This window comes from Piliocolobus tephrosceles, chromosome 10 (assembly GCF_002776525.5).
Source record: "Piliocolobus tephrosceles isolate RC106 chromosome 10, ASM277652v3, whole genome shotgun sequence".
Classification (NCBI taxonomy): Eukaryota; Metazoa; Chordata; class Mammalia; order Primates; family Cercopithecidae; genus Piliocolobus; species Piliocolobus tephrosceles.
Genome location: NC_045443.1, coordinates 16,700,110 through 16,728,018, shown reverse-complemented (window position 1 = coordinate 16,728,018; position 27,909 = coordinate 16,700,110). Strand labels below are relative to the sequence as shown.

General features: G+C 36.7%; 1 protein-coding gene across 5 annotated transcripts in view; it reads left to right on the top strand.

Moving 5' to 3' along the window:
- The first annotated feature begins 1,135 nt into the window (after positions 1 to 1,135).
- Positions 1,136 to 27,909, top strand: part of LMO3 (LIM domain only 3) — a 60,858-nt gene continuing 34,084 nt past the window's right edge. The window contains exons 1-3 of one of the 5 annotated variants that reach the window (XM_023226184.1): positions 1,136 to 1,406; positions 3,195 to 3,261; positions 8,499 to 8,712. In XM_023226184.1, coding sequence (XP_023081952.1) covers positions 8,507 to 8,712 — 206 coding nt within the window. In that variant the 5' untranslated portion in view covers positions 1,136 to 1,406; positions 3,195 to 3,261; positions 8,499 to 8,506. Of the gene's footprint in view, positions 1,407 to 2,515; positions 2,567 to 3,194; positions 3,262 to 3,356; positions 3,560 to 3,945; positions 4,461 to 8,498; positions 8,713 to 27,909 lie in introns of those variants that run through there. The other 4 variants (XM_023226183.1, XM_023226185.1, XM_023226181.1 and 1 more) reach the window with 4 other exon arrangements.

Here is a 27,909-nt window from a genome sequence, read left to right as displayed (position 1 = left end):
AAAAGCACAAATTCTTCTTTCACTTTTTCCCTCGCGGGAGGGGTGAGACTTTGGGGTTGGGGGGAGCCAGGAAAACAGGGGGTTCGCTGAGGGTTAATGGTGTTTTTCGCAAAGTGTCAGCAGAAGATGATTAAATTCCACCTCTTGTTCACCAGATCACTTTGTGTGCACTTGTATATTTCATTGTCGGCAACCGCTGATGATCACATCTGTGCAGTACATTAAGTGGCAAGCCTCTTCATCTGCACGGGGTTTTTCTGATGATTTTTTCTGTGAATAATTCATATGATTATGAAGAGAAAAACTGCTATTTTCTATCTCTCTCTCTTCTGTAGCACAGATTAAAAAAAAATCTTGCTGTAAATTGCGTGATTGGGGAGATAGCCTGCTTTCAAATAATTTAATTCATGACAAAACCTAATTACTGTCAGGTAATACCCTGTCAGCTTTAATGCATTTCATCAGTCATAATGAAAAGAAGAGCATTTTATGACCCATCTAATTATCATTACATTTTAGGGGAAAATGAATGGCATGGAGCTGAATGTTAACTATTCCATTTTATTCCTTTACACATGTGGTTTGGCATATTATTCACTAAGTTCCTCTCTCTCTCTCTGTCTCCTCTGTGTCTCTTTCTCTCTCTCTCCCCCCCTTGCTTGCCAGTATTACTTGCTTGTAAATGTGGGGGAAATGGTAAAATTGAGAGGAAAAGGAAGATTGGGGAAAAAGGAAGGGGGTGGGATGCAATTAGAGATCTGGGTGTTTGTCCCTTAAAAAAAGGTGACAAAGTGGTTTATGTCTTTGCAGGTTGGTGTTGATATCAGGAATCTTACTGCCACAGTCCAAATAGAGTACTAATTACTGCGAATGATGTCACCGTAGGCAGAGGAATAATCCCATCATTTAATTAGTTGAATGATTTAAACAAAGATTTGCATAGATGCACTAATCAGTTGCCATGAATTACAGAGCAGCAGTTGCCAGCGAGGGGTAACAGATCATACAGTTGGAGGGAGAAAAAATCTCATCTCCTTGAACATAATTAATTTAATTGTCCTCATTAGCTGTACCATTTGTTTTGATTTTATTTCTCCCTTTCCCCACACATACTTCTCCCTCCCTCCCTCTTTTCTTCTTCTCAGTGCATTGGCTGAGACAGTGAGCACGAGACACACACACATGCACGCACACACATACACACACACACATACTGGGGTGTTTTCAGAGTGGCTCTAGCAGAGAGGTGGGGTAGAACAGCAGGAAGCTGTGCGGATGGGTGAAGTGCATGTATGCCTGCCTAGACGGGCCAGAAAAGCCAAACTTAAGAAATCTGCCTATGTACAGAACAAGTCAACTAAGGGGTTCTCATTAATCTACCGTCTCTGAATATCGTTATTTTTCAGGTTAGTTCTGAGTTTTGTTACTTTTTAAACGGAGAGGAAAGCAAACCACAGGCTATTTTATTATGAGCCTTCAAAAGGGAGGGGGTAAAAACTAGTTATCAATGTTGTGCCTTTATTCTTTATGGAGAAAAACAAAATTTCGCTTAAATACTCATGGGGGGTGCTTTGATATTTTAAAAAACTAGAACTAGATTAAAACTGATGGTGAAGAGGAGAAAAAAGTTTTTTGTAGTTCAACAATTGAATGTTTCTTGGCTCTTAAACATTTCAGTGAGTGTCATTCAAATGTGGACCATTTTTAAGCTTGACCTCTGATGAAGCTTTGTAAAATCTGGTGAGGTACTTTATGAGCAACCCAAAGAGAGAGTGACTTTGAAGTTTGAAAACTTAGAAAAATAATATGGCATTTTAAAGCTACCAGTGGCCTTTATAGATGCCAAGTAAAGTTAAGAGGAGAGGAGGTTAGAAATAGTTGAAGAAAAAATAAATCTGTTAAGGCCTTAAAACAAGCCTGTGAAGACAAAGCGGTAGTGGTGGAGAAACTATGGTTCTTTGACCAAGTTAGTCCTGAAAACATGTTTCTCAGTGCTCTTGGCTGTTTTTCATTGGAGCGTGTGAGTTTTAAATAGTAAGGAATTCAAGTAATTGCAGGAAGTGTGTTTCGGGGTGGTGGGGGGGGGTCAGCATTAGTGAATGGAGAACAAGTTCACAGTTTGGGTCTTGGGCCATTAGAGGAAGGGAGGAAGGGAGGAAGGGGAGTGTATGTGTGATCCCCTGAATCAGGCTTGTGTGGCGGACTTGCGGAGCAGCGACTTCAGAGAGTTCATGAATGGAAGTCACCGAGAGACCAGCAACTGCAGCCACCTCCAGACATTTCTTAAAGGTTGTGTGCTTTTCCAGGGTATGATGGTAGCAGTTTGATTCTCTTGCTTTTATTTTAATTTCCATAATTAGTAGCTTCAGAAATGGCTTTGGAAGGCAATTTGCTTTAAATGTAGCCACCTATTCCAAAATGCCCTGGTTATTTTAGGAACCCTACCCTTTTCCTCCGGAGCTCTCTCGCAGGAGTTCTTCTTTTGGACGGGTCCAGGAGGTAGGGTCCTTCCTCAGTCGACTCCTACAGAGGTCACATTTTGTGTGCGGGTTTGTCCCCAGCGTTTGTGAGTAGCATATGCATGTGGTTGTGCTGACTGCACTCGCAGGCTTGTAAATTTTCACCCTGGGAAATTAGCAACAAAGCCCGATCTGTCTCGTGGCTGCTTTGCACTTTCCGAGGGCGGCTGTACTTGACTGAGCTGCAGAACAGGCACACGAGAGCGAGCGAGGGAGCTAGCGAGAGAGGGAGGGAGAGAAGGAAAGAAGAGGGGAGGGGTGGGGGCGAGAGGTAAATAGTCTTAAATCGGAAGGGAGCTGCTTCTCTGTGGTCTTGACAAGCGCTGCCTGGGCTCCGCAGGCTCAGTAATAACTGAGTGACCTTTTCTTTGGCTGTATTATGTCTGGCTGGGAAGGGATTGCATTTTGCAGCTGAGAGCCGGAGCTTCCTTCAGCTCGGCTCCTCGCACGCTGCTGGGGTAAGTTGTCTTGAACCAGGACGGAGAGAGACAGCCTCGGACTGCAGTTGCCTAAAAGGAGGACACCTGTGGCTCAGATGCGGTCAACACCATTACTTGGCGGATCCTTGAGGACCTCATTATTTTAAACTTAAAAAAAATAGACATTCCCTCCCCCGTCTTTTTTTTTTTTTTTTTTTTTTTTTTCAAACAATGCTTCTTTTTGACCTTTCCCAAGGAGAAGCGCTACAAAGCAGCCACTGTGCTTACTGAACGGCCTCCCCCTGTATCGCTTAATTGAGAAGGTAAGTGCAGCAACTGTGTACACACGCGTCGGCTTATTTGTGGTGTGTGTGTCTGCGGGTGCGCGCGTGCGTGTGCGGATGTGGGTATTTTTTTCTTCCCCAGCCTCTGCTAATGAGGCATAAACTGGAGCTGCAACCCAGCTCCGCACTGCAACTTTCACTCGGGCTGCAGCTCTACTGAGACGGTTTTGTTTAAATCATGTGAGGCTTCATTATTTTTATGATGAGACATGAAATAGATGCAGGCGGAAGATGTTGATGGAAGGAGGGAGAGCGGCTGCGGCGCGGAACGTCTCAAGTACGACTCGAGTGGATAATAGTCAAAGTTCACCATGAACTGCAGTATTTCCACACCCCTGACTCCCGGGGAGAGAGGGGCAGGGAGAGTTTGGAATTAGGAAGTGTTTGCTCCCAGCCCATAGGAAAAGAATTCAGTCCTGGGTGGGTTTCCGGACCCCTCCCCCTTACTTGCTGGAATTCATGACCCCCCACTTCATAAAGAGTTGAAATTACAATCTTTTGGTCCTTGTTGACACTTCTGCCCCTCTCCATGCAGCCATAATAACAAAATGTTGTTCCTTTGCCATGGAAAAGTGGCTGTGTTTGGGGATGGGGGTGGCGGGGGGCGGGGGCGGTAGGGGCAGAAGTGGCCTGAACAGGGAAGGTCCCTGGACCAAGGTGCCTATGTCCTAATAGGTTGAGATTCAAACTGATGCAGCACATTTTTTACGGGGACTACCCAGATTGCTGTTATGAAATACAAGTCAGATTTATGATCTTTTTCATATTGAACATGATATGCTATGCTAACGCTGCATGTGACAGTTTAATCAAATCCATTTGTTACCAGGAAGCTAAAAGGGGCCGCTGGGATTTTAGGATTACGGGCAGAGTTAGGGAAGCATGTGGCTTTGTCATTCGCCATCATTTTGCACACTGCGAGGGGCTCCGTGTGTGCGCCCTGTCTTGTCTGGCCGTCCTCATCCCTTCCCCCACCCCCTGCCGCCAATCCGACCCGCTCCCAAAGTGGCTTCACAATAGTCGGTCCTCGGCGGTGTAGGCTGCGCACCAGGTCCACACTTAAGCGAAATCAAGGAGACCCCCTTCTACTTCTACCTTTGGGCTTGGTGCTCAATGCGAAGCTGCTGCAACTCAGGCACGCCTAAGTCAACTCATGCAGAAAAAGGAGAAAAGTTTTGGTAAGGTTACAATCTATCATAGATGCACTTTGCCGGCGCTCTGCACTCTTGGCTGCTCAAAAGCCTTTCTGCTCTTCCGCTGCTTTTGTGTCTTTCTGAAAGAACCGAAATATTATTGTTGTAACTGCTTTGAAAGACTGCTGCTTAAACCAATTAATCTTGCTAGATGCAACAAATACTGCTACATTCTTTGCAAACCATCCCTGTGTGGCTGCAAAGACACAACCACAAAAGGCTGGAGCATAAACTCCGCAAGGGATTCTTTGTTAGAGTGTATGTATGTTTCTTATTTTTTTTTTTTTTTTTTTTTTTATTTTGCATGTGAGCTGCATCAAAATTGAACTCAGTCTTGCAAATCTCTTGTTGGCCTTTGCCAAGCACTAGCACTTTGCTGCCATGGTAACTGTAATTAAACTGATAAGAGTGGAAAAATGTCAGTATCTCTGAGCCTTGCAGCTGCATTGGAGAAAAAGGGAATCAAATTGGTTCCCAGCTCCATTGCTCAAAAAGGGGAGGGGGGGTGAAGGGTAGGGAGGGGGGCTGGGAGTTGAAGGGACAGAACAGAGTTAAGCAGCTCCAGTGCCTGAGATCTGGGGACATCTATTTGCATTGTTGTCCCTTAGGGGGCTGCAGCCTGTAGGGATGCTCTGGGCCAGTGAACAGAGAGAAACAAGCTTTTAGGCCCAATCCAGTTTTCCAACCTGGGTTGGGGGCTGGGAAGAGGATGAAGATGGGCAGGAGGAAAATCTTTTGTCTGTTGCCTCTTGGCAATCGAATGGCCATGTTGGCCAAATTCTTTTAATCTGTGTCAATGCTCCCAGCTGCAGAACCTGCATTCCCATTTTAGCATCTTTCTGAAGCACCTCATCTCTTCCAACCCCCTTTATGTATTCCCTCTTCCTCTTTCCTCTCCCAAATTGTTCTCTGTGAATTTCCCGACAGGGACAAAATGTTTTCTATTCACTCTGTGTAGTTAGTCCAAAAATGTAAGACTGTGTCTAAGTGCTGCAAATCTTTCATTATTATTATTATTATTTTTTAAACCCCTGTGTGTTGTGGAGTTGTGGTTACTTTGTTGTGTTAACTACTGAAGCTGAGACTGTGCGGATGAATGGCACAGAACAAGGGAACATAATGGAGGCAATCAACCGTTAGGCCGCCTCACAATGCAATCCAGGCAATTAAAAGCTCACCAGAGTTTAAATGAAATGGTTCTACTTATTTCTGCACACCACACTGCACAGGCTATTATTTATGTCTTTTTTTTAATTATGATTTCCCTTAAACTGTCAAATAACTCAGAATGGCAGGGTCTCAGAGGCAATAAGAATTTCCCTCAGAACAATTTACATGCCAATCTAAAACTAGTTATGAGTTCTGATGTGCTATGAGCAACTTGTGAAATGTTTCTTAGCCACGAACACATAACTCTACCCAGACATGTTCTTCTGGAGGAAGAGGGGAGGCCGCTGACTGCTTTATGCCTTTTAAGTACACGGTAACATGGTGACTACAAAATAGTTCTTTTGCCACAATTGTTAACTTGCATGGAATTCAAGGGATTCCATTTTCAAGAGAAATGCCATGATGTTCCCTAAAAGAAGGTACCAGGATGGAGTGTAAAATATCAAACTCCTTTTATGCCTAAGGCCAAACAGAATGTAAGAGTTTCAAATATTAATTGGCCTCTGAGTGCTAAATTAAAATGTCAACACAACAAAAACATTTTGTGAAGACAAGTAGGGTAGTGTTACTTGTGCCAAATGTTGGTATCCCCTGTCTTGGTTGCAAAGCATTTTGAATAAAATAGCTGACCTTCTATGCTTGATGGTAGAAACACAACTATGGGAAATACAGCTTAGCTGCTACTAAGAAGCTTTTGCTGGGATTTTTTTTTTTTTTTTTTTGATTTTTCATCTTTGAGACTTGTGATAAATAAAAATAATAGCCTTATAAATTTAATAGAATGGCCATTAATTAGGATGGCTTAATTAGAATGGCTTCTCTTAATGTTTATTATCTAGATGTTTTCAGTAACACCATCCAGAATTTCACTGAGTAAATCAAAACTTCCCCCTCCCCGCAGATATATGGTTAACAGGCACTTGGGTCTGTTGTTCACTGTAATTAATGTGATTCATTCCTTGTGGAACCTTTCTAGAAGAGGATAACTAGTTCTGATCAAAGAAACTTCATTTGTTAGAAGTTCTAGAGAGTGAGATTTAGCAGAGCTATCAAGGGTTATGATTAATCTACACTAGGCCCTTAGCTCCTTCAAAGGAAAGGAACAGAAAGCAGGCTATAGGGATACCACCTGCTCTTCTTACAAATCCAGCTGTTAGTCTGCAGCTCCGGTGACTACAGCTATGCTTATGATGCAGAAAGAAAGAACAGCTACTCTGCTTTATATCCTGCCATTCCCTACACAACTCTACCAGACAAGTTATTTTCTAATGAAAGTTCAACATCCTAACAATATTTTGTGCAACTCATGTATTATTTGTAGTTAGAAAAGTTATTCTGTTCTGCGGATGCCTTGATGGCTCTCACCAGTGCGATTATTTTTTTTAAAAAAAAGGTTGTGAAGGTTGTGAGGGGGGTGAAGACTTCATCATAAGGTATCAGAGGAACCTGGAGGAGGTTTAGCTGTTTTGGAGAAGGAAAATGCACAAAAATGCAGATTATAGCTTGGCATTTCTTTTCCTATAACGCATGCACATTTGGTGTTTTGTATCCTTCTAAATGCAAGTTGAAAACTTTATGCCTAGGAGAGCAAACATAATTCAGCAGAGGGGTCTCTGGACTGTAAGAAGGCCATTTGGCCGGAGACTATAGCGTAACTGTCTTTCTGCTTTGAGCAAGTATCTGAACCTCTCTTGGGCCTCTGTAACATAATTTGTAGAATGAGGGAATTTGGAATTGATGATGTCTGCAGTACTTTATAGTGCTTAAAATGAGTTACTTGATAAATATGAGGCACTGGATAGTTGGTCCAGCTTCTTGCTAAAGCTGGGTGTTTAATACCTAGGAAATAAGAAGACACTCAAGGTGAATATCCATTCATTCAAAAGATTTCAATCAAACTGTAAAACCCATAGAATCCAGCTGGATTCCTTATTTATGATAGATTTATATCTTTAAAATATATAAATGTGCCTATGTTTAGCATTATATATAGAATATGTATATATTTATGTATGTTTGTATAATTGTATATATATTTAGATCTGGCCATCTATTGTTTTTTCTTTGCTTTATAAAACAAATAGTTTTGTATGTTTATGGTAATGAATGGTATAATCATATATTTTAGGTTTACATAAAACCATATAGTACATAGTTAAGTAATCTGCCGTTAATATAGGTGCTGACTGATGCTTGTGAGTATAAATATTATATTTGAACACAATGAATACTTTGAAATATCAAGGACATAGAAGGAAGTATTTGGAAGCAAGCAAGCAATACAGGATTGGTGAGCTTTTCGGGTAGCTGTTCTGTGTACTTAACTATAAACACCTCTACTGCTGAATAAGGTTAGTGTAATCCCACACCAGGTGCACTCTCCTTCCACCATCAAGCACATATTAAGTGAAATTTTTAAACAGTTAAGCAAAACTCATTTTTTTTACTTCTATGGACTGTGCATAGATTAATTTGTTAAATAACTTTCTTTCAGGGCGTCATTTACTCACATTTTCTTTCTAAAGGAACTGCTCTATGGGGAGAATGAAGATACTATAAAATTATTTAATGTTATTGAGCTTCATATTTATAATGTCAATTTACCATGGTCAACATGAATTTATTATTACTACTTGGCATGCATAACTTTATGAATGATTTAATAAGCACTTGATAAAGTTTGAGACTTTTTGCTTCCAAAATTTAGTTTGATTTCAATATAGCCCTAAACAAGAAAAGCTAACACTCCTAGAATAAGAAAATATTAAATATTTAACTTGTTTGAGGTCTTTTGACATCTTTTTATTCGTCTAGTAGTCTCAGCTCTCTTTTTTTGCTTTTGTCTTCCTTCAGGTATACAAATGCTCTCAGTCCAGCCAGACACCAAGCCAAAAGGTTGTGCTGGCTGCAACCGAAAGATCAAGGACCGGTATCTTCTAAAGGCACTGGACAAATACTGGCATGAAGACTGCCTGAAGTGTGCCTGCTGTGACTGTCGCTTGGGAGAGGTGGGCTCCACCCTGTACACTAAAGCTAATCTTATCCTTTGTCGCAGAGACTATCTGAGGTAGGAATTATCCTTGCACACCAGTGGTGACTGGATGCCTTTTAAAGTACTTTTGTAAGTGTATTTTTTGTTTGCTTGTTGCATTTCCTTACTGCCGGCTTATATTCCTAAAAGAAGTTGACCTGTCAGCCTTCAAAGCGTTGCCCTGTGTGTGTTACTCAAATTAATGCTTAAGGAACAGCCAACAAACCACAATATTTAAAGATTTGGCTTGCCTGCACACTCAGGCAATTGGTTATGGCACTGCCTATATTGAAACTGCCAGTTAATGTCAAGGATATATTTGGTAGAAATCAGCATTCAGGTTGATTTATTTATTTTTGCCTTTTTTTTTTTTCTTTTTTTTTTGGAGCTTAAGGAGGAATGGTGCTGAGCATAGCACAAAGACATTAATCAGCCATTTGGCAAAATATCTTAACTCTTTATTTTTCAAAAGTTCAACTTGAAAAAAAAATGGACTATGTAAGAGTTTAGTTGATGCCTCTTAGTTGGACCTGAATTTATTCTTCTAAAGTTATGCAGCTCTCTTTTCTGTTTCAGGTTTGTCAGAGGAAGTCAGGTGTACATCCTTGACTAATATTTATTAATGCATTTATTGTAGAGTTTTGAAAACTTTCCCCAAGTGTAGATACATCTTCCCCCCGCCCCACCCCATGACATTCTAAACGGTAATCTCAAAAATACAACTAAGCAATTGAACTGCCTCAGATTTGGCAGTAGTTTTATGGATAATAACAAAGTAAAGACCTCCATCATTATGGGAAAATGACAGCCACTCTCCAACCTGTAAACATCTGAAAGCTTTCAGGACAAGGCAGGTGTTCTTGGTTATGAAGCTATGAAGCCGACTAAAGTTTTTGTTTTCTAGCATTAAGGACTCAACACAGAACTTCTGCTAAGGAAAAATTATTTTGCTTTTCAGACAACTTTGCGACTTACTTCAGCTGAAAATTACTTATATTAATAAAGTAGGATCTATCAAATTAGAGAAATGATATATGGCATCATTGGGGTTTTCATATTTAATACAATTAATCATTTTTCTGATTTGACATTAAGCGATTTATTTGGAATTTTTCCCTTATGACAAAATGTATCAATCAACGGTAACTCCTTTAGTACCTTGGTCTTTTGGTGAGGTGTTTTCTAGGCAATCTGGTCCTTCTTAGTATGTAATTCAGCTATTTTCAGGCAGATCCAATCTTTAGATATAAAAATATATCATTTGATTAACGGTAGTTACAAGAGGGTGAAAGCAGTACTGTTTATCAGATTCTACTCTTTCTTGCTCTTAGGACGGCCTCATCTGACAGCCTCCTGACTTATTATGACCACTTGTTACTACTTCTCTGTGTTCCAAGTGCGTAAAACACATACAAGTTGCCAACAATGAGAAGTCACTCTCTCCAGCCAGGATTTCTCTCATTGTGTTGGCACAACTTATCAAAATTAATGTATAATGTTCATTCTTTTAGAACTCTCCAGTCTTTGAACTCTTCTCTTTGAAATAAAAATTTCTCTTCTGCTCGTTGTGAATTAGAGCCTCATTTCCACATAAAGCATTTGTATTTGCTTTTAGTGATTTAATACTGCTTTTTAGTTTGCTTCATCAGTACTAACCAATAGTCATAGCTTTTTGACTCCTTTTGACTTTTACATTTGTTTGTAATTTCAGTATCTCAGGTGGATTTGTTACCATTTCAAATAAGGAATTTATATAGCCCAGGCAATGTTAAGGTTTTTTAATAAACCAAAGGACAAAAATTAAGTAAACTGGAAAGAATGTCAACTGAAATATCTCGGGTTTTTGAAAACCAAAAATAAAAATTTGCCAAGGAAATACCTATAGTGTGAGTATAACATGCTTTGCAGCTGTCAGCATAGTATCGAGCAGAGACAGTAATCTTAGACTTGTTTTGTTTTATTTTTCCTTGTGGTAGTAAAAATATATGATTTTAAACTGGTATTTGATAGTCTCAAGTGTTTTGCTAACATGCATTTATCAAAAATAGTTTTCATATCAGAAGTTTTTATATCTCTATAAGAGTGTATGTGGCTTTTTGTAGAATAACTTTTAGTTACCTCCTGATAGGCTCAAACTTTTAATGCTAGTTAACTTATTAAACGTATATAATATTATTTCAAATATAAACTCTGGTCCTGATTGCCAATATATTCATTTCTCAGAGTACAATTTCCTCTTAAATTGGTCATTACCACATTAATGGCCAGTTGTTATGTTAACAGCCTAAGGGTTGTTAACATTTCAAACTAAGTTGTTAACAGCAATCTTATCCCTTATTTAAACTGAAGGTTTGTTGTATATAATGTGACTTATTTGGCAACTTCATCAACACTTAAAATTGCAGAAGTGAAATGGAGAATTGGTGTGTGTAAAACACTGTGTTACGTGTTATAGATTATGCCGCAGATGTGGTATTTAGTTTTATGTGGAAAGCATGTGTCTCAGTGAAATTGTGTAGATGTTCAACAGCATATGTCTCTGACTGGCAAATTAAAATAGTCTGATTCTGTATGTTAAATCAACAAATACAGTCAAGCAGATTTTATTTACAAATTAATTTCTTTGATTATGTATAAATAGTTGTTCAAAAATGTTTATTAAATGCTTACTGTGTGAGAGGCATGATTTCAGGCAATGGGTGAAATTAGCTAAAGGAAAAAGGGAGGTACACCTAAAATTTTTACTATCTAATTATTTATTTAATTACATGGAATCTGTAATATAATCAGTGAACAAGTAATATTCTGTGGTTATTTTCCTGAGCTTTAAAAGTAATTTTTCTCATTTTCCTCCAAATTCAACATACTTTAAGTTCTATTTTAAAAGTTGTTTTATTTTTGACCCTTGGATATTATGTAATTTCTCTGAGGCACCGAACTGAACATAAATAACTTACGTATTTATATTTCATGTCTAAATTATTAAGAACATAAGTAAGAATAAGGAAAGTAATAAAATAGTAATTTGCCTGTCCACATAAATTGTTGGTTACAAGTATTGTCCTGGGCCAGATAATTTTTTACATACAGAGAAAAGTAAAATATTTTTGCCAGTTACATCTAGCTTCTTAATACACTTCTCCCTCCATAAACAGAAAGAAACACTTCTAATTATGAGCAGTGAATCTTAAAGATCTGTGTTTTATTTGTGTTACTTGGAGTAGTGATAATGATTAAGTAATTTGTAAGTTCTTTCAATGATGATTTGAGATATTAAATAATATGAAAATATAATAATTTAGACTGTAAGATATTTTCTTAAGGGTTATAGAAACTATTATTATGGAAAATTTGATGTCTTTCCATTTATGTCTCCTTTATGGCACTAGTAGCTATATTTAAGAGAAAAAGAAAGAAAAATCTTCCATGGTTTGTACACTAAGTATCAAATCTTAACGTGGAATTTTTTTCACTTTCCAGAACTGGACTGGCATATCATTCATTTAGCTGTGGAACAGAAAATGTACATATCTGATGAGGCAGAATTTGCCCATTTGTGGGATTGCTTTCCTCCTTTGGAAACTCATTAGCTAAAGAAAGAGAAGGACTGACTTTTTAAAACTTCCTCTAACATGTTTCTGACTGAAATTATGAAGTCTACCCAGTCAATATTTATATGCCAGGCAGAACAAGAAATGTATCTGTTAAAAATCTATCCAATGCATTTATAATTATTTTTATTTTTTAAAGATTAACTTGTGACAAATTAGATATGGAAGTGTCTTTGTACTTTAAGTTGGAGCTTAAAATTGATACTGTCTAAAGTAGATTAAAAATGACTGTGTAAAAATAGCAAAGTTTTAGTGATGATGTTTAAGGGACCGTTATCACTGCGATCTATCAGCCTTATTTCAGTTTGAAAAATAGGAATAAAGTAGCCAGCCAATGCATAATCAGCATTTTAGAATTAGGAATTCTACATGCTTTCTCCTAGTTCTATTTAATGCTTTAATGTTTTGCAGCAATCATTAAATAGAACTAGGAGAAATACCAAAATACTTTCTTTTTCAACTTGAAGGCAATAAAGGATGTCAGAGTGTAACCAGAATTCAACTTCTGGGCAATTTTTTGTTGTTCTTTCTTTGAACCTGCAACTTTTTGTGACATACTTTAAGCATTAAGTTGATGTAGGCTGTATGTATCTTGTATCTCTATCAATGATATCTTGCCAGAGTTTATTCAAAGCTGTTTGCTGTGGTATGTGCCATGGAAGCTGCTTATAGCTTTTCCTATATAAGAAGCTGTAAAATGTCTTATATAAAATTTAATGCAATTTGCTATTTTTATATGTGAGGATGATTTGTTTAAAATGAAACTGCTGGGAAAGAGTGATGCTTCATGCTTCACCATAGTTGCTAATTAACTAAAATGATTTGAAGCTTGCTATGCTGACTACAAATTTTATATGCTTTATTATAATAATATAATAACTCTAAAAGAGAAAATAAAAATAAAATGCCACATAGAGCGTAAATCTAGCTGTAACTTTATCTCACACTGATCAAACCTGGTGCTTCTAAATTTTTATGTAAGGTCAACTTTAAATTGGTACATAATTATAAATGTAAAGGTAAATAGGAATATGTTGTTAATATTGTTTTATCTGGCAATTTATAACACAGATGCTTTTTTAATGTTGGAAACAATATGCATTCTTTTTTCTTTCATTGTCATCTTTTTAATGTTAATCGTTTGGAAGTATTTTTGCAGGAAAGCAATGTATTCTTATTATTTGAAAAATCACTTTTTACTGTTCTAAATTCTGAAAGCATAAGCCTTTATATGAAATGGAACTCTACAAATAAGTTTTATTTCTATAAGCTTCATTTGAGCTTTTAAACACTATATTATTGTCATAATTTTTATCATATTTAAATGTCTAAGTTAATTTTAGTATTATGAAATATTTTGACATATGAGCATATTGAACCCCGTATCTGTTACAAAATACTGTTATATTGCTTATAAATTATCTTAACTTATTTACAGGTTTATAAAAAGTTACAATTTTAAGTTCATTTTTCCCTTTATTGTAGAAGAGCATTATAGAATTCTGTTTTAAACAGTTTAGTGTTTATGCTACTCCTGAACCAACACAAATTTTTTTATAATACTTCAGAACAGTGCCCCTCACTCTGGAAAATATTAGGTGGATCCACACTAGACTTCCTGAGCAACAACTGCCCCCAAACAACTTCTATTAAAAATATTTACTGCACATACAGAATTTCTTCTCATTGGTAAATTTATCTACAATATCTTTCTATCCTTAATTCTATAACGCATTCATTTTCAGTAAATGAGTATTTACTAATATAATTAGTTATATGGCTTTTTGTTTTAGTTTGTTTTGTAGACTTGAGATATTTTCACTGGAAATTTCACCATCCCCCAGAGTATTAAAAATATTTTATAATGTTTCTGTATCTTTACAGTTTTTTATCTTTTAATAAGTATGAAATATTTCAGTCAGGATAGTTTTTACACATAAGATGGATAAGTTAGACATACCTGACTTAGCAGAAAAATATTCTGTTTCTACAAGTATATTTAGGATTAAATGTATCTGGAAAAACCTACATTTGAGAATTGCTAAAATTGCTTATTTTGCACTTTATAAATACATAGAATTCTGGGAAATAATTTCTATTTTTGGTTACTCTTAGACTATATCAAAGTAAGCCAGCACTTCATTTATAAACTCACCATTAACTTCCATTAAGTGACTAATAATAAATTTTAATGGTGTGTTTTGACGGCATAAACATAATTTGTTAAGGAGTCTCATTTTTAAAATATGCTGAAAGTGGTAATTTTGTAAATGGTTTTGATGAATATATAAATTGTAGAAATGTATTATGTAGTTCCGTTTTCTGCCTCACATAAAAATGAAATAGCCTAAAAAAAGAATTGCAACAACCTAAATGACCACTGTATTTCCCTTCATTACACTGTGAGCCATTGAAGTCTTATTTTGGTGTTGGGTTTGAAAACATTTTTCCAATTCATATTAGAATGTCTTCTATTATTCAAAGTCATGTACTGCATCCTCATCCCATCTTCTGAAAAAAATAGCCAATGTTTCTCACTTTATCAATAAAAAATAAAATATACGAAGTATAAATGCTGGACAAGATCTGGAAAACAAAGGGAATAAAAATAAAAATAGCAACACTTTGTTCCATTTGCTAGGTATTTTTATAAAACTGCATTTGTATTCGCCATGTCTCTATAAATGGCCTTTTTCTTTCTTTTTTATTTTTTGTTTAATTGGCTTATAAAAATTGGTTTATGTATATGATTACTTCTGCTGATACATAGCACTTCCTCTTGTTAAGCATTTGAAGAGATGTGGATCTATATATATATATATATGTATATGCTGCACATACAGAGATTGGAATCTAAGTAACCTTAGAATGGCCATTACCTTTTGTCATCATTGACTTTAGCCAACAAATCACCATAGCTTGGTAAGCTTTAAAACTTGTAAAATTCAAACACTTGACACCAGCTAATTCATTAGTATTGCAAACTATAGCACTCATCTATTCTTATAGGATATTAATCAGTCTAAGATGTAAGATAACTTTTGTAAAACTACCAATGCCTACATTTATTTCCTTGTGATTTTAATGATCTAATTCTGTTTTTCTTAGCTCTGATGGAGTTTGATACTGCCTGTTCTAGTTCTGTTTTTACTATCATAATATACTTGCTTTGATGATTAACCATGTATTTCCCTTTTCAAGGTGCTTACTAGAAGCTTCTTTGGAAGCAGAAGTTTATACTGTGAAGCAAGAAATGTGGCATTTAGATTTTCATTTCTAACTTTAAAACAATTTCCCCCCTTTATTTTCAGTATTAATGGATAACTTTTCTCTAAAGGAATTAGGACCTAAGCATATCCTCTTATTATAGTAATCAAACATGTTTCCTATCTTCACAAACTACATCAGCCAACTGTGCATTTGCTTGTGCCATTTTTTGCTTCTGCGCTGTATTATGAAATCTTCTTGATAAACCTTTTTCTTCTCCACAGTATTTTTGTAGTTATGTAATGATTCTCTTTTCGCCGAATTCCTTTGCGCTATCATGTTAGTGTTTTCTGATGCAAAAATCTCTAGTTGTAGGCTTTACAAGTTTAAAATGAAATCACACTTGAGATGAATAATCATCTTGGAATAGTCAGATCCCTGATTTGAAGTTGGAAAATTAACATTAAGCTGCATGTATTAAGTTAGACTCTAATCAGCATGTGTTGTTATGATTCAATTTAATATTAAAAACTCTCCAACTGGGCTACTGGGAAAATAAAAGACTCTTAGGAATGGAAAGAGTATTTGCAGAAGAGCACACCAAAGCAATAACTTAAGTAAAATTGTTATTACTAATGCAGTGAAGCATCGTCCACATTAAACCCATCCTATTAATAAAGAGAAAATCAATTTTAGTAAACATAAATATCAGATATGACAAGGACTAGTAAGCAGGCATGGAACTTCATAAAATGCGCTAATCCTAATGTTTACCAGTAATCCAGATACCACAGAGAAAAAATGAATTCCCGTCTCATTTATGCTGTGGGATCCCAACAAGCAACAAGAGAGAAAAGCTAATTTTAGCTGTCATTAGTTTACTCTTAGTTTCTAAAACTTTCAGAACAATGTCATGTTTTTATTTTAGCAGTCCTAACAGAGATGTATATTTACCTGTTTTTGAAATTAGTTTATTCTTTTTGTTTTTAAAAGATTCTGAAATCTCTTTAGTAATTATTTTTAATTTTTTTTAAATTTTCCATCTCTAGGATAATGTTTTTTGACATACTGCTCACATTTCACCAAAAACTAGAAGAATCAAGACTGTTACATTTTAAAATACCTTACAACATGGAGCATACCACTTATTTTTTGTTTATCAACTGCTCAATAAAAATATATTCTTACCAATATCTATGTATAAAGATGGTAACATGAGTGGTTTAGTACCTGTTCCTTTACCTGGGTGGATAGGAGTAAGGGAAGTGAATGGAAAAAGCAGTCATAACTTCATGCAAGTATTAGTTTCAATGAACAGGTTATTTGCATTTTACAGGTGAGATGCTCACTTATACTGTGAATGTAATTTTAGAGTCCATAAATATTGCATGTGAATATCCACTGAGGAGCATTTGCACTTTGGGAGATGCAAAGAAATTATAAGTAATTGCATTGCCTTCAAATTTATAAACCAGTATTTTCTGTGACCATTTATTAGGAAAAATATCAGAAAGGTTCTGAGCTGGAAGAATCTCTTCTTTCACAGTGCACCCTTGCTGAGAGGCAGTACTGGGGTTTATGTGTATGATTGCTTGCTTTGCTATCTCTTTAACAGTTTTACAATGAAACCTTTAGTCGCTTGACAAATATTTGAATGCCAATACTTCATTCTTATAAATAATGAATGTGAAATACCATATTTCTAATTAATTTTATATAATATATAAAGTACAAAGTTATGCATATTTTCTTTTGTGAAGAATGAGCTATCCAGTCTGGGAAAATTGGAAAGAACTTAAGAGCAAGTTATTTTTCAAATTTTCTACACCCGATAAACATAGTCACTATTATTGTCAAATAACTAAGTAGAATGTATAAAGAGTTTCACTCCAATTAAGTCCCATGGAACCAATATAGAGAATGACAAGAGGTATGATCAGGAGAGATTAGAAAAACTTCTGAAGAAGGGAAGTTATATCTGGACTTCGTCAAAATTATTTCCTCTTATAAAAGCTGAGCTTTGAGCTTTGTGGGTTATATTTTGGGTGCAGAGCAAGACAGACTTAGCTTGTAACTTTCTGCTATTTGTATTGTTCCATCTCTTATCACAGATATCAGTAAGTTAATAATTGACACCCCTTGCAAAATGCTTATCATTCCTTGTACAATGGATACCTCTTGCAAAATAGTGAATCATCCCCATTCCCATTTCTTCATTCAAGAAATGTGATTATTCTGTATATTCTAGATACTGTCAAATGCCTTGACGTACAGCACTAAATAAAACACGAGAATACCTGTTCCCCTTGTAGAATTTATATTCTACTTAGGGGAAATAGATATCAACAAGATAAGTATAGGGCATGAGGAGATGATAAACACAATGAGGAGAAAATGAAGCAGTACAAGAGGTTTGTAGAATTTTGGTTTGTGTGGAGGGGGTGCAGACAGCCTCACCGAGATGGTGACTTGAGTAATGATCTGATGAAAGTGAAAGAGCTAGCCATGGTCATGTATGGGAAGGACATTCTGGGTTCAGGAACATCCAGTACAAAGGCCCTGAGGTGGGAGTTTTTCTCATATGTTTGAAGGACATCACAGATATTAGTGCAGCTGGGGTGTGTGAGAGCAGGAGGGGGGAGAAAGAGGGGTAGCCACTGTGTAGGTCTATGGTATCACCTATCACTGTTGCAACCAAGAATGCCCCATATACATTTCTAAATGTCCCCTAGAAAAGTGATAATACTTCGATTTGAAAAACCATTGTAGGCCGGGCGTGGTGGCTCAAGCCTTTAATCCCAGCACTTTGGGAGGCCAAGACGGGCGGATCACGAGGTCAGGAGATCGAGACTATCCTGGCTAACACGGTGAAACCCCGTCTCTACTAAAAAATACAAAAAACTAGCCGGGCAACGTGGCGGGCGCCTGTAGTCCCAGCTACTCGGGAGGCTGAGGCAGGAGAATGGCGTAAACCCGGGAGGCAGAGCTTGCAGTGAGCTGAGATCCGGCCACTGCACTCCAGCCTGGGTGACAGCGAGACTCCGTCTCAAAAGAAAAAAAAAGAAAACCATCGTAAAGCTAATTCAGCGAGGCAGTTGTGAAATCAATTTCATTTGGGATTATAGAACTCATCTGCTGAATTGAATGAGATTATTTTTCATTTATTATTTACTGGAAGTTTTTTTGGATGATGACCCTGTGTGATTAAGTGATAGTTGTGAAATATGAATTTGAAAATAGGCCTCTGGATTTGGTCACCTGACAATATGTTGCCAATCTAAGGGGGATGATATAGTCGTGTGTTTGATTTTAAAGTGATGCATCTACATCATCTATTAATATGGCAAGTGGAGTATCTATACATTATAGTATTTCAATGTGAAATACAAGGAAATGCCTATATTGATGAGCTAGGAGTGCCAACGCAGCATTTATGAGAGTAACATCTTGGTCAAAGATGTTATCAAACTGTCCTGATCACAATGATACTGATTTTTTTTTTAATTCTTAGGTAATACAAATTGCAAAGATGTGGATTTTTTCAAAGGCCATTAATTTTCTACTCTTGAAGTCAGCTATTCTAGGTCTGAGGGGTGATTTTCTTGTCTTTTTTTCACTTTTTAAAAGTCAAGTCAAGCCCTATTTAATTATCTTCTAGTTATAAAACATTTAAAATAACATATTTGCTCTAGTTATGATAAATGTTTCTAAATCCAGCACTTAAAGAAGATACATTAAAGACATATTATTATTTAAAACAATTTAGTGAATTACATTCTTGATGAGACAAATGTTACATGAAAGTTTGTTTATGCTTATATTTCTCACCACTAACCTAACCCACTAACCTTAATCCTAGCTCACTAATGTTAGTTTCACTTCAAGAAGAGCTAAGCATAATCCTCAAAGCCAGAAGTTTAGTATTAATTTTTATTTATAACAGTGGGATTTGTATGTACAAAGTGTCTCTTAAAAATGTTTAAGTTTAAACTTTGGGTACAAATCAAAGTTCCCGAGCTTGTATTTATATTTATAAAATGGGCTTGAGTCTTACAAGGAGGTGCAGGATGAATGGGTGGACTTTCAGAAACGGTGGCATTTATACTTCATACACAAAAAATCCAACACATACTTTCTAGAAAGCTAGACAGAGATAGTAGCCAAAGAGCTTTACAAGGCTTAATTCCTACTGTGGTCTGCCTCTTGGGGGCTTTTTTCTGTTACAATTTCTAACAGTCCCCCTGTTCTTCCTGGCAGATGCTTTTCTTGTCCAGATTGAGTTGAGGAACCTATATTCCTAAGCACTTTGTGATCCTCGTCTTCCAAGGCAGATCAATTGGAGCTTGATCTTAAAGAAAAGTTGCTTGATCTTGACCTGATAGTTTGCTGGGTGTTTAAATAATCTGAAATAATCTTGTCAGTGATAGTTATTAAACAAACCACTCTCTTTATGATAGAGATCATGTGCTTATTTGATTAAATATGTTACATGCTTTGTCTTCTTGGTTAGCTCTTGATTTCTGCAGCATCCTAAAAAATATATACTTTTTCTGGAGATTTTAAATTAATTATTCTTAAATTTTTCCTTCCTAATTTATATGGAGCCTTTCATCTGCACTACAACCTAATTTTTTACTGTGAAGTCATAAGTAAAAGCAAAGCCACAAGCTTATACTGTGCTCATAGTAGTATGTGCAGTATATTTTAAATGTCTCACCATGTGTTTCTCATTATTCTACTACATTAGGTATTGCCCCTCCTCCCTCAATGATCATCAGTGGCAGATAACTCATGTATTCCTATTAGGATGCATTCATCTACTGTTGTTTTAATCTTCTGTGAATATCACTTCATTAAAAAAATAAAAAGTTACATGAGTTCTTGTCACTTCCCTAAAATCTTCCAAACTGGGTGAGGTCACATCTAATGCCTGGATCTTAGAGGCATGTCAGGTAGCATCATGGCAAAGTATCCAGATCTGACATCGGCCCCCTTCTGCTACACCCCAGCTTCACGTTCCTAGGCAACTTACTCAACCTCTCCGAGTCTCAGTTTTCTTCTCTAGAAACAGGAATCCTATGCATAAAATAGTTAGGGGTGACAGTGGAACACAGTAGGGAAAGAGCGGTACACAATGGCTGATACTCCTCTGATGTCAGCTTCTGTTGTTATGAAGGGAGAATGGCACTGAGTTACGAAGATAAGATAAGGGAGAAATTAAACATGAGGAGAAGATTAAAGAAACAGATTTAGATGAGGTTTAAGAGTGATTAATAATGAAGAATATGAAAGGCTACTAGTATAATAAGATCGTTTACCAACTTTTCATGTACAAAGGAGATGGGTGGAGAAATGTCTAAATACATGCACTTTAGACTGTATGGAAAAAAATTCTCAACACTAGAGATTATTGGAATTTGGAATGGATTGTTAAATTAAGATTGTAGTGTGCTTTATATAAATTAGGATGAATTTGGATCTTTGGGAGAATTACTGAAAATTCTATTTCCTTTGTAACTGAGGTGATTTTTCTAAAATATCTTATATGCCCATGCTCTCCCTATTTTAGCTTGTAAAAGTTCTATGGCCTTGTAAAGCATTATATTTAATATTCCATAGAGTAGAATTATATTATAAAATTTTAGGTTGTTTTAGGTTTTCTTTATAGTGTTGATTTTGCATCTTTTTCTCAGGTGGCAAGGAAATTGAATACCAACTTTTTTTACTCATATTATTTTTCACAGTGTTCTCTAAACAATTTGATTATATATATCTTTATTCTTAAAGAAATTTAAGTGCACACCTTCAATTTGTATATATTTATAAATTGTAAATACTTCATTATACATTTTAAAAATCATGAAAACAATGTTTAAAGGAAAAAGTAGAAAATGCATGAAAATGCTAATAATTTTTTAAGCATTTCTTGGAGTATTGCACCTTAAATTTGGAGAGCACTATGTCTTAGTAGGTTTTTGTTTGTTTGTTTTTGTGACAGAATTTCGCTCTTTTTGCCCAGGCTGGAGTGCAATGGCACGATCTCGGCTCTCTGCAACCTCCGCCTTCCGGGTTCAAGCGATTCTCCTGCCTCAGCCTCTCGAGTAGCTGGTATTACAGGAATGCGCCACCATGCCTGGCTAATTTTGTATTTTTAGTAGAGATGGGGTTTCTCCTTGTTGGTCAGGCTGGTCTTGAACTCCCAACCTCAGGTGATCCACCCGCCTCGGCCTCCCAAAATGCTGGGATTACAGGCGTGAGCCACCATGCCAGGCCTGTCTTAGCAGCTTTTTATGTTTAATTGAAAGTTGTTTGGTAATGATACTTGTGAATAAAAGGGGGGAAATGCCAAAGCTTAGGAAAGAATTCGTAAGAGAAAGAGGGGGTAATTATCTGAAAGAAAGGGACCTTTTAAGCATGAATTAATATTCCTTGTTTTGTTCATTTAAAATTAAATCAAGGTTTTCTTTCAGGAGAAATGTAGCAATGCGTGTGGACTTTTTCTAATGCTATACCATAGCTACTGGCAACATTAATATGAGACAAGGTTCCTCTCCCTCTCCCTGAAACCCCCCATTCAGGACACAGTGAGATTTTAGACAGATAAATGCTAAGAGAACCCTGTGTACCAAAGGCAGTGTTTACTGCATGTAATACATATCATTGTTTGTCTCCTGTAGTGAAAAATACTTGTGTCGTGCTGTTAAAATGCACTCCTGACAGACCAGTGCTTGCTATTATAGGGTCCATCGCTTAAAAAAATGATACACTGACAGAAATACAATTTAAGAAAATTTAACACCTAGGGTAGTCAACCATGTAGGCTACTATTAAGGGGCCAAAACTCAAGGCCAGGGGTTTATTTAAAAAAAGAGGCACAGTTTATTTGCTAGTAGTAGGCAAAGTTAAAAGAAAAAAAAAAAAATCGAACTCGACTTTCTTGCTCTCCAGTCTGTAGAAAATTAATGAAAGCAACAGTTCAATAAGATTTTATTGCAGAAATGTTTAAGTGAAACATTTTAAGAATGCCTTGGAATTTTTAAACAGTTACTTACCATTTAGAAAGCTGTAACACTGCAGTGCATAACAAATTGTTAGCATTGGATCCTAGGCACACCCAGTGATTTTCTTAAAATGGGTAGTCAGAGCTGTTTAATCTGAATCACTTTGTTCATTTCATTTTTGTGTGTGTAGCTTATGAATATATTTGAGATTGACAGGTCAGCAGCAATATATTGAGATTGCTGTAATTTAAGATGTAAGCCATTGTCCAAGTACCCTTGTGGGCATAGTTTGGTCGTTAAATGCTTTAGATTTGTAACAAGACCTTTTGAGAAGGAAAATAACCAAATATGAGATGTGACGAGATATGTTGGATTTTTAGAGTACAGAATGTTCTAATGAATAAACTGCTACTGAATGATGATAAAGCATGTGTTTTTAAGCTATCACATGACTCTATTATTAGAGGGGAGAATTCCATGAATTTAGATGAGATGTATTGTCTAATTTTACATTTTAAAGACAAATCTGTCATCCGGTAATATTTGATGCCAACTGTGTATGGCTTACATGTTCCTTCGGGAGAAAGGTTACAAAAGTAATGTAATAAATAATCTGAGCCACAGGAGCTTAGCTCGAGTACCAGAGAAATGGAAAATACCATCTTCTGCGATGGGGGGTCCAAAGATGTGTATCTTGAATTCTCTACCCCGACGGTATAGCCTTTTTGCCACATCCTAGGACAGGCTTTGGGAGGCAAGTGGTCCTGCCAAGAAAGGACGTCCAAAGATGAAATGCAGTGTCTTTGCAGACGTCCTCCAGAATTCAGTTGGCCTGAATCTGACAATATTTTACAACAGATTTTTTCTGAGGATGTAGAAGATAATGCTTAGTGTGAGATTTGTCCAGACACATTGTCCAGGGCCTCCGTGATTCAGCTATGTGTTGGAGGACACCCAGAAAGGCTTGCTGTGGAAGATTAGGATCCTCCACTCTCCTTACCACAGCCATGCAGTGGTTCTTCATTCATGCACGTGTCTTAGTTGTTTATTAGTTGCTCCGTATGTGGAATTCATCCTATCATGACATCTTAGCACTCCATGTGTTCTTGCCAGAGATTACAACTTCAAATGCTGCTTTTCCATTCTAACTTTTTAAGGAGTCATCTGAAGGAAATAGTATTTATGGCAGATTACTTGAAAAATTGGATGTTAAGCTATTCCTTCTGATAGTTTTTAATTTATCCTTCCCTGTGTCTTTGATTTGACCCCTATTGTTTTGGCTCCTCAAAAATTTTTACGGAATTATACATCAAGGTTTTGCTGTTTTCCTGTGTTGAAGATTTTCATTAACAGCTGCAAAAACATCAGTGTCCTAAGCATGCTACCGGGGACTTTGTTTACTGTATCACACAATGTCCTCCTGCCTCACTGGTGAAATTTCGCCCAGATCTTAGAATAAGCAAGATTTCTGAGACTATAAATGATTAAATGATGTTTTTCTTGGACCTGTGAATCATATACTTGTTTACATTTTCCCTCTTTTCTTTGTTTCCTGGGAAGCCCAGGTCAAACTTATTTTCTAACAATTGTTTAGAAGTGTATATGTTAATTGATTCTCCAGACTTTTGTAATTTCTCACCCATATTTTCCTTTTTATTATTACATTTGGAGCTGTTTACGTCACCTGAGGATTATTTTTGGCATCATTCAAATGATATCACTTAAATAATTGGAATGGGTGGACTTCAATGGAAAGAAAATACAGGTGGGAACGTAGGGCCTTATGCATGAGAGCTGCTCAGATAGCTGAGTGAAATGGGAGATTGTGATGAAATTAGTTTTCTAATCTGCGATTATATGTAAAATTAGGTGAATTTGAATAATATTTGGGAACAATATTTGAAACAACATTTATGCTTACTATGTAGGATGAAGATGGTAGCAAATATAACCTTTAGTATAGGTTAATATTAACCTTTGTGACCAAGTGATTGTTTAGCATAAAATTAATCCACTTTTTAAAAATATATACACAAATATGCAAATCCTTTTTCTTGAAGCAGTAATCAATAACTTGTTTTCTACCATGATACTTGAATGTAAATAAAATAGGCTAAATTATTTATCTTGCCAAGGGCTAAGACAGGAATTACAAACTCAAATGCCTCCAGGTTCCAGGGTCTGGCAGGAAAAATAATGTTGTGAACTGGGGCTTGCATGCCCCACCCAAAGGGGGAAGCCATGACTTAATTCCAGCACACTGTACGAATGTGGGCCTAATGTTGCTGATTTTTCTGGATAAACCAGATTTTTTTTTTCTAGATATTTCAGTAAAATCTCTTGTATATAAGACATTGGCAACTAATTCTAATGTGGTACACAGCTACTACTATGTAACTTTTTGGTCAGAATCATAAAATTCTAATTTAAGATAACTGATCAGGCCCTTTAATATGTACAGTTTGCTAAGGTGTTTAAAAATGTTTCCTCACATCCTGAATTCTTGAAGAGGGGATCCTAGCCCTTCATCCAATGTATACCAGTTATACTCCTGCTTCAGAAATCTCCTAGGAGCTTTCAGCCTAACAAGGAGACTTGGCACTGCTTTGTGAAGCGAGAAGCTGCCCGTCCTGAGAAAAGAAATCTCTTGCAGTTTCATGAACTTCATGGCAGCCATTACAATTTGTTTGGACTTAAGTGGGATGTTTTCTGGGACCCTCACTATGCCAGAGCTAAGACATTTGGGGCCATCCACCTCTAAACAGGCCTCTTAACCTGATACATTTTCATTCCTGAATGCAAGGCAGATCCACCCCCACCACTCCTCCACTCGCCAATGTTAATCTAAAACTTCTCTTGTTTCCATTCCTTTCCTCATTCTCTGTATATTTCTGCTATTACCTTCACTCAACACTTTTCCACTGGGTCCTGCAGAAACATTGTGTCCTTGTCTGTAACTTTTGCTATGTCCACAATCTTTTGACCAGATGCTTTTCCCATCAAAATATTGTTTTAACTGAATTTCATCTGTTACCTTACCTGAAACTTGCCTCTCCTTTAAGGAGGCAACTTTTCTGTCAGCTGTCAACAGGGGTAAGGTACTACATACTCATGTAAATCCCACATTTCATGAAGCCAAGAGGAGAAACTGGCAATCTTAGATACACACAACTCTCCCCACTCACTAATAAAAAATGCGTCTTCTAACAAAACTCATACATCCAATTATACTACATTTTACCCCTTCTCACTACTGTCATTTCCCTCTTACCATAATTCGAGGAGATTCTAAAAGGCTTAGAGCTGACTCATTTGAAACCAAGCCCTAACTTGTTGAGCCTCCTTGACCCTACTGAACATCAGCGCACCATCCCAGAATTATATACAGTGTCTTTTCCTTATGGAAACGTATTTCATCTCAGAAATCTTAAACTCCACACTGTAGTCCTGTTTCACTTGTAATAGCACTGATCTTTGATTTCAGACATTCAGCTCTCCTGTCATGTTTTTTCTCCTAATTTGGTCAAACCTTTGAGGCTTCTATCTTTCCTGCCCAGTATGAACCCAACTGTCGATCAGGCAAGTCCCCTTCACTTCCATCTTCTGTGTCTCCTCCCATGCCTGTGCTAGCTCAGTTTTCACCTCTGCTCCAGTCTAACAAATTGCCATGGGTATGCCACCCTTTTTTAATCCATTCCTACAGTGTGGCTAAACATTCCTGGAAACAAGCATATAACATACAGATTGATACTCCCTGATGTTTTATATCAGGTTTGATATAAATCAGCCTCTTACATTTTATCTACTTTTCCTTTTATCTTTAATTTATTTTATCCCATCTATGTGAACGAGGTCTTCCTATTCCTTCTAAGGCCAATTTTATGTCCTTGGCTCCATTCCCTCCAGTATTCTGTGTGTGTTTGTTTTATGAGGTATCTTGTTTTTCTTCAGTCTTTAGTATCTTCTTTTCTGCAATTACTTGACTGTCAACATATGGCTGTATTCAAGATTTTTCTCTTCTGAAAAAATATTCTTTATCCCTCAAATTTATGTTAGTGTTATCAATTCCTCTATTGTCTAATTTCTTTTTTTTTAAAAAAAAAAAAAAAGAATAGTCTGTTGTTGTCATCCGTACTCCCTCAACCGCCTTTGCGCTCCTTACCCACTTGTGATCTGGCTTCTGTCTCTCACCACTCTGCTGATACTGCTGTTACTGACATCCAACTGCTAAAGCCAATGGGCATTTTATCAGGGATCATCTTATAGTCTCTCTTCTCTTTTAATAGTGTTGATCATTTCTTCTCTTTAAAAGCTCTCTACTGTCTTGGATGCTGTGACCCTACATAGCTTAGTTTTTTGTTTTTGTTTTTTTGGCTTTTTTTTTTTTTTTTTTTTTTTTTTTGAGACGGAGTCTCACTCTGTTACCCAGGCTGGAGTGCAGTGGTGTGATCTCGGCTGACTGTAACCTCTGCCTCCCAGCTTCAAGAGATTTTCCTGCCTCAGCCTCCCGAGTAGCTGGGATTACAGGTGCATGCCACCACTCCTGGCTAATTTTTTAATTTTAGTAGAGATGGAGTTTCGCCATGTTGGCCAGGCTGGTCTCCAACTCCTGACCTCAGGTGATCCACTCACCTCGGCCTCCCGAAGTGCTGGGATTACAGGCATGCGCCACCGTGCCCAGCCTAGTTTTGATTCTTTTCTGGGCATCTCATCCCCATCAGATACTTAAAAGAGTGAAGGACCATACCTAGGAACAGTGATCTTGTTGTAGTATACTTATTTCTCCTAGGAGATGTTATTTGTCCTCATGGTTTCAATCCGTCCTCATATTGTGATGACTCAGCCTCTACCCACAGCCCATTACTCTCCAGCAAGCTCAAGCAATGTGTATCTTGCAACTTCCATAGCATCCACAATTAAGTGTTACACAGGAAACTTAAGTTCAAAATACGTAAAGTAGCTTATACAAAACTAACATAACTCAATATAGTACCTTGATCTGATAAAGACAATATAAAATATAAAAAACTAATGCTATTTTTGAATATAGATATAAAAACTTGAAAGATACTAGCAAATAGTCTGTCACTGTCCAAAATGGATAACACTATAGGAACAAGTAAGATATTTTCTAGAATGCAGAGAATGAACACCAGGACATATCTCAATCTAATTCATTATATTATCAAACTGGAGGAAGAAACACCATGATTATGGCAGTCTGTACCAAAAAGGTAATTGATAAAATTCAGTCATTTCAAAACTTCCAACTAAAGAGAAACAGGAGGAAACCAGTTAAATCTGATTAAGAAAATTTACTGAAACCTAACTGCTAATTTATAAAAGAGCTAAATACTAAAGTCATTTCCATTAAAGTCAAGAAAAAGCCAGGGATACTCATTATTGTCCCACAT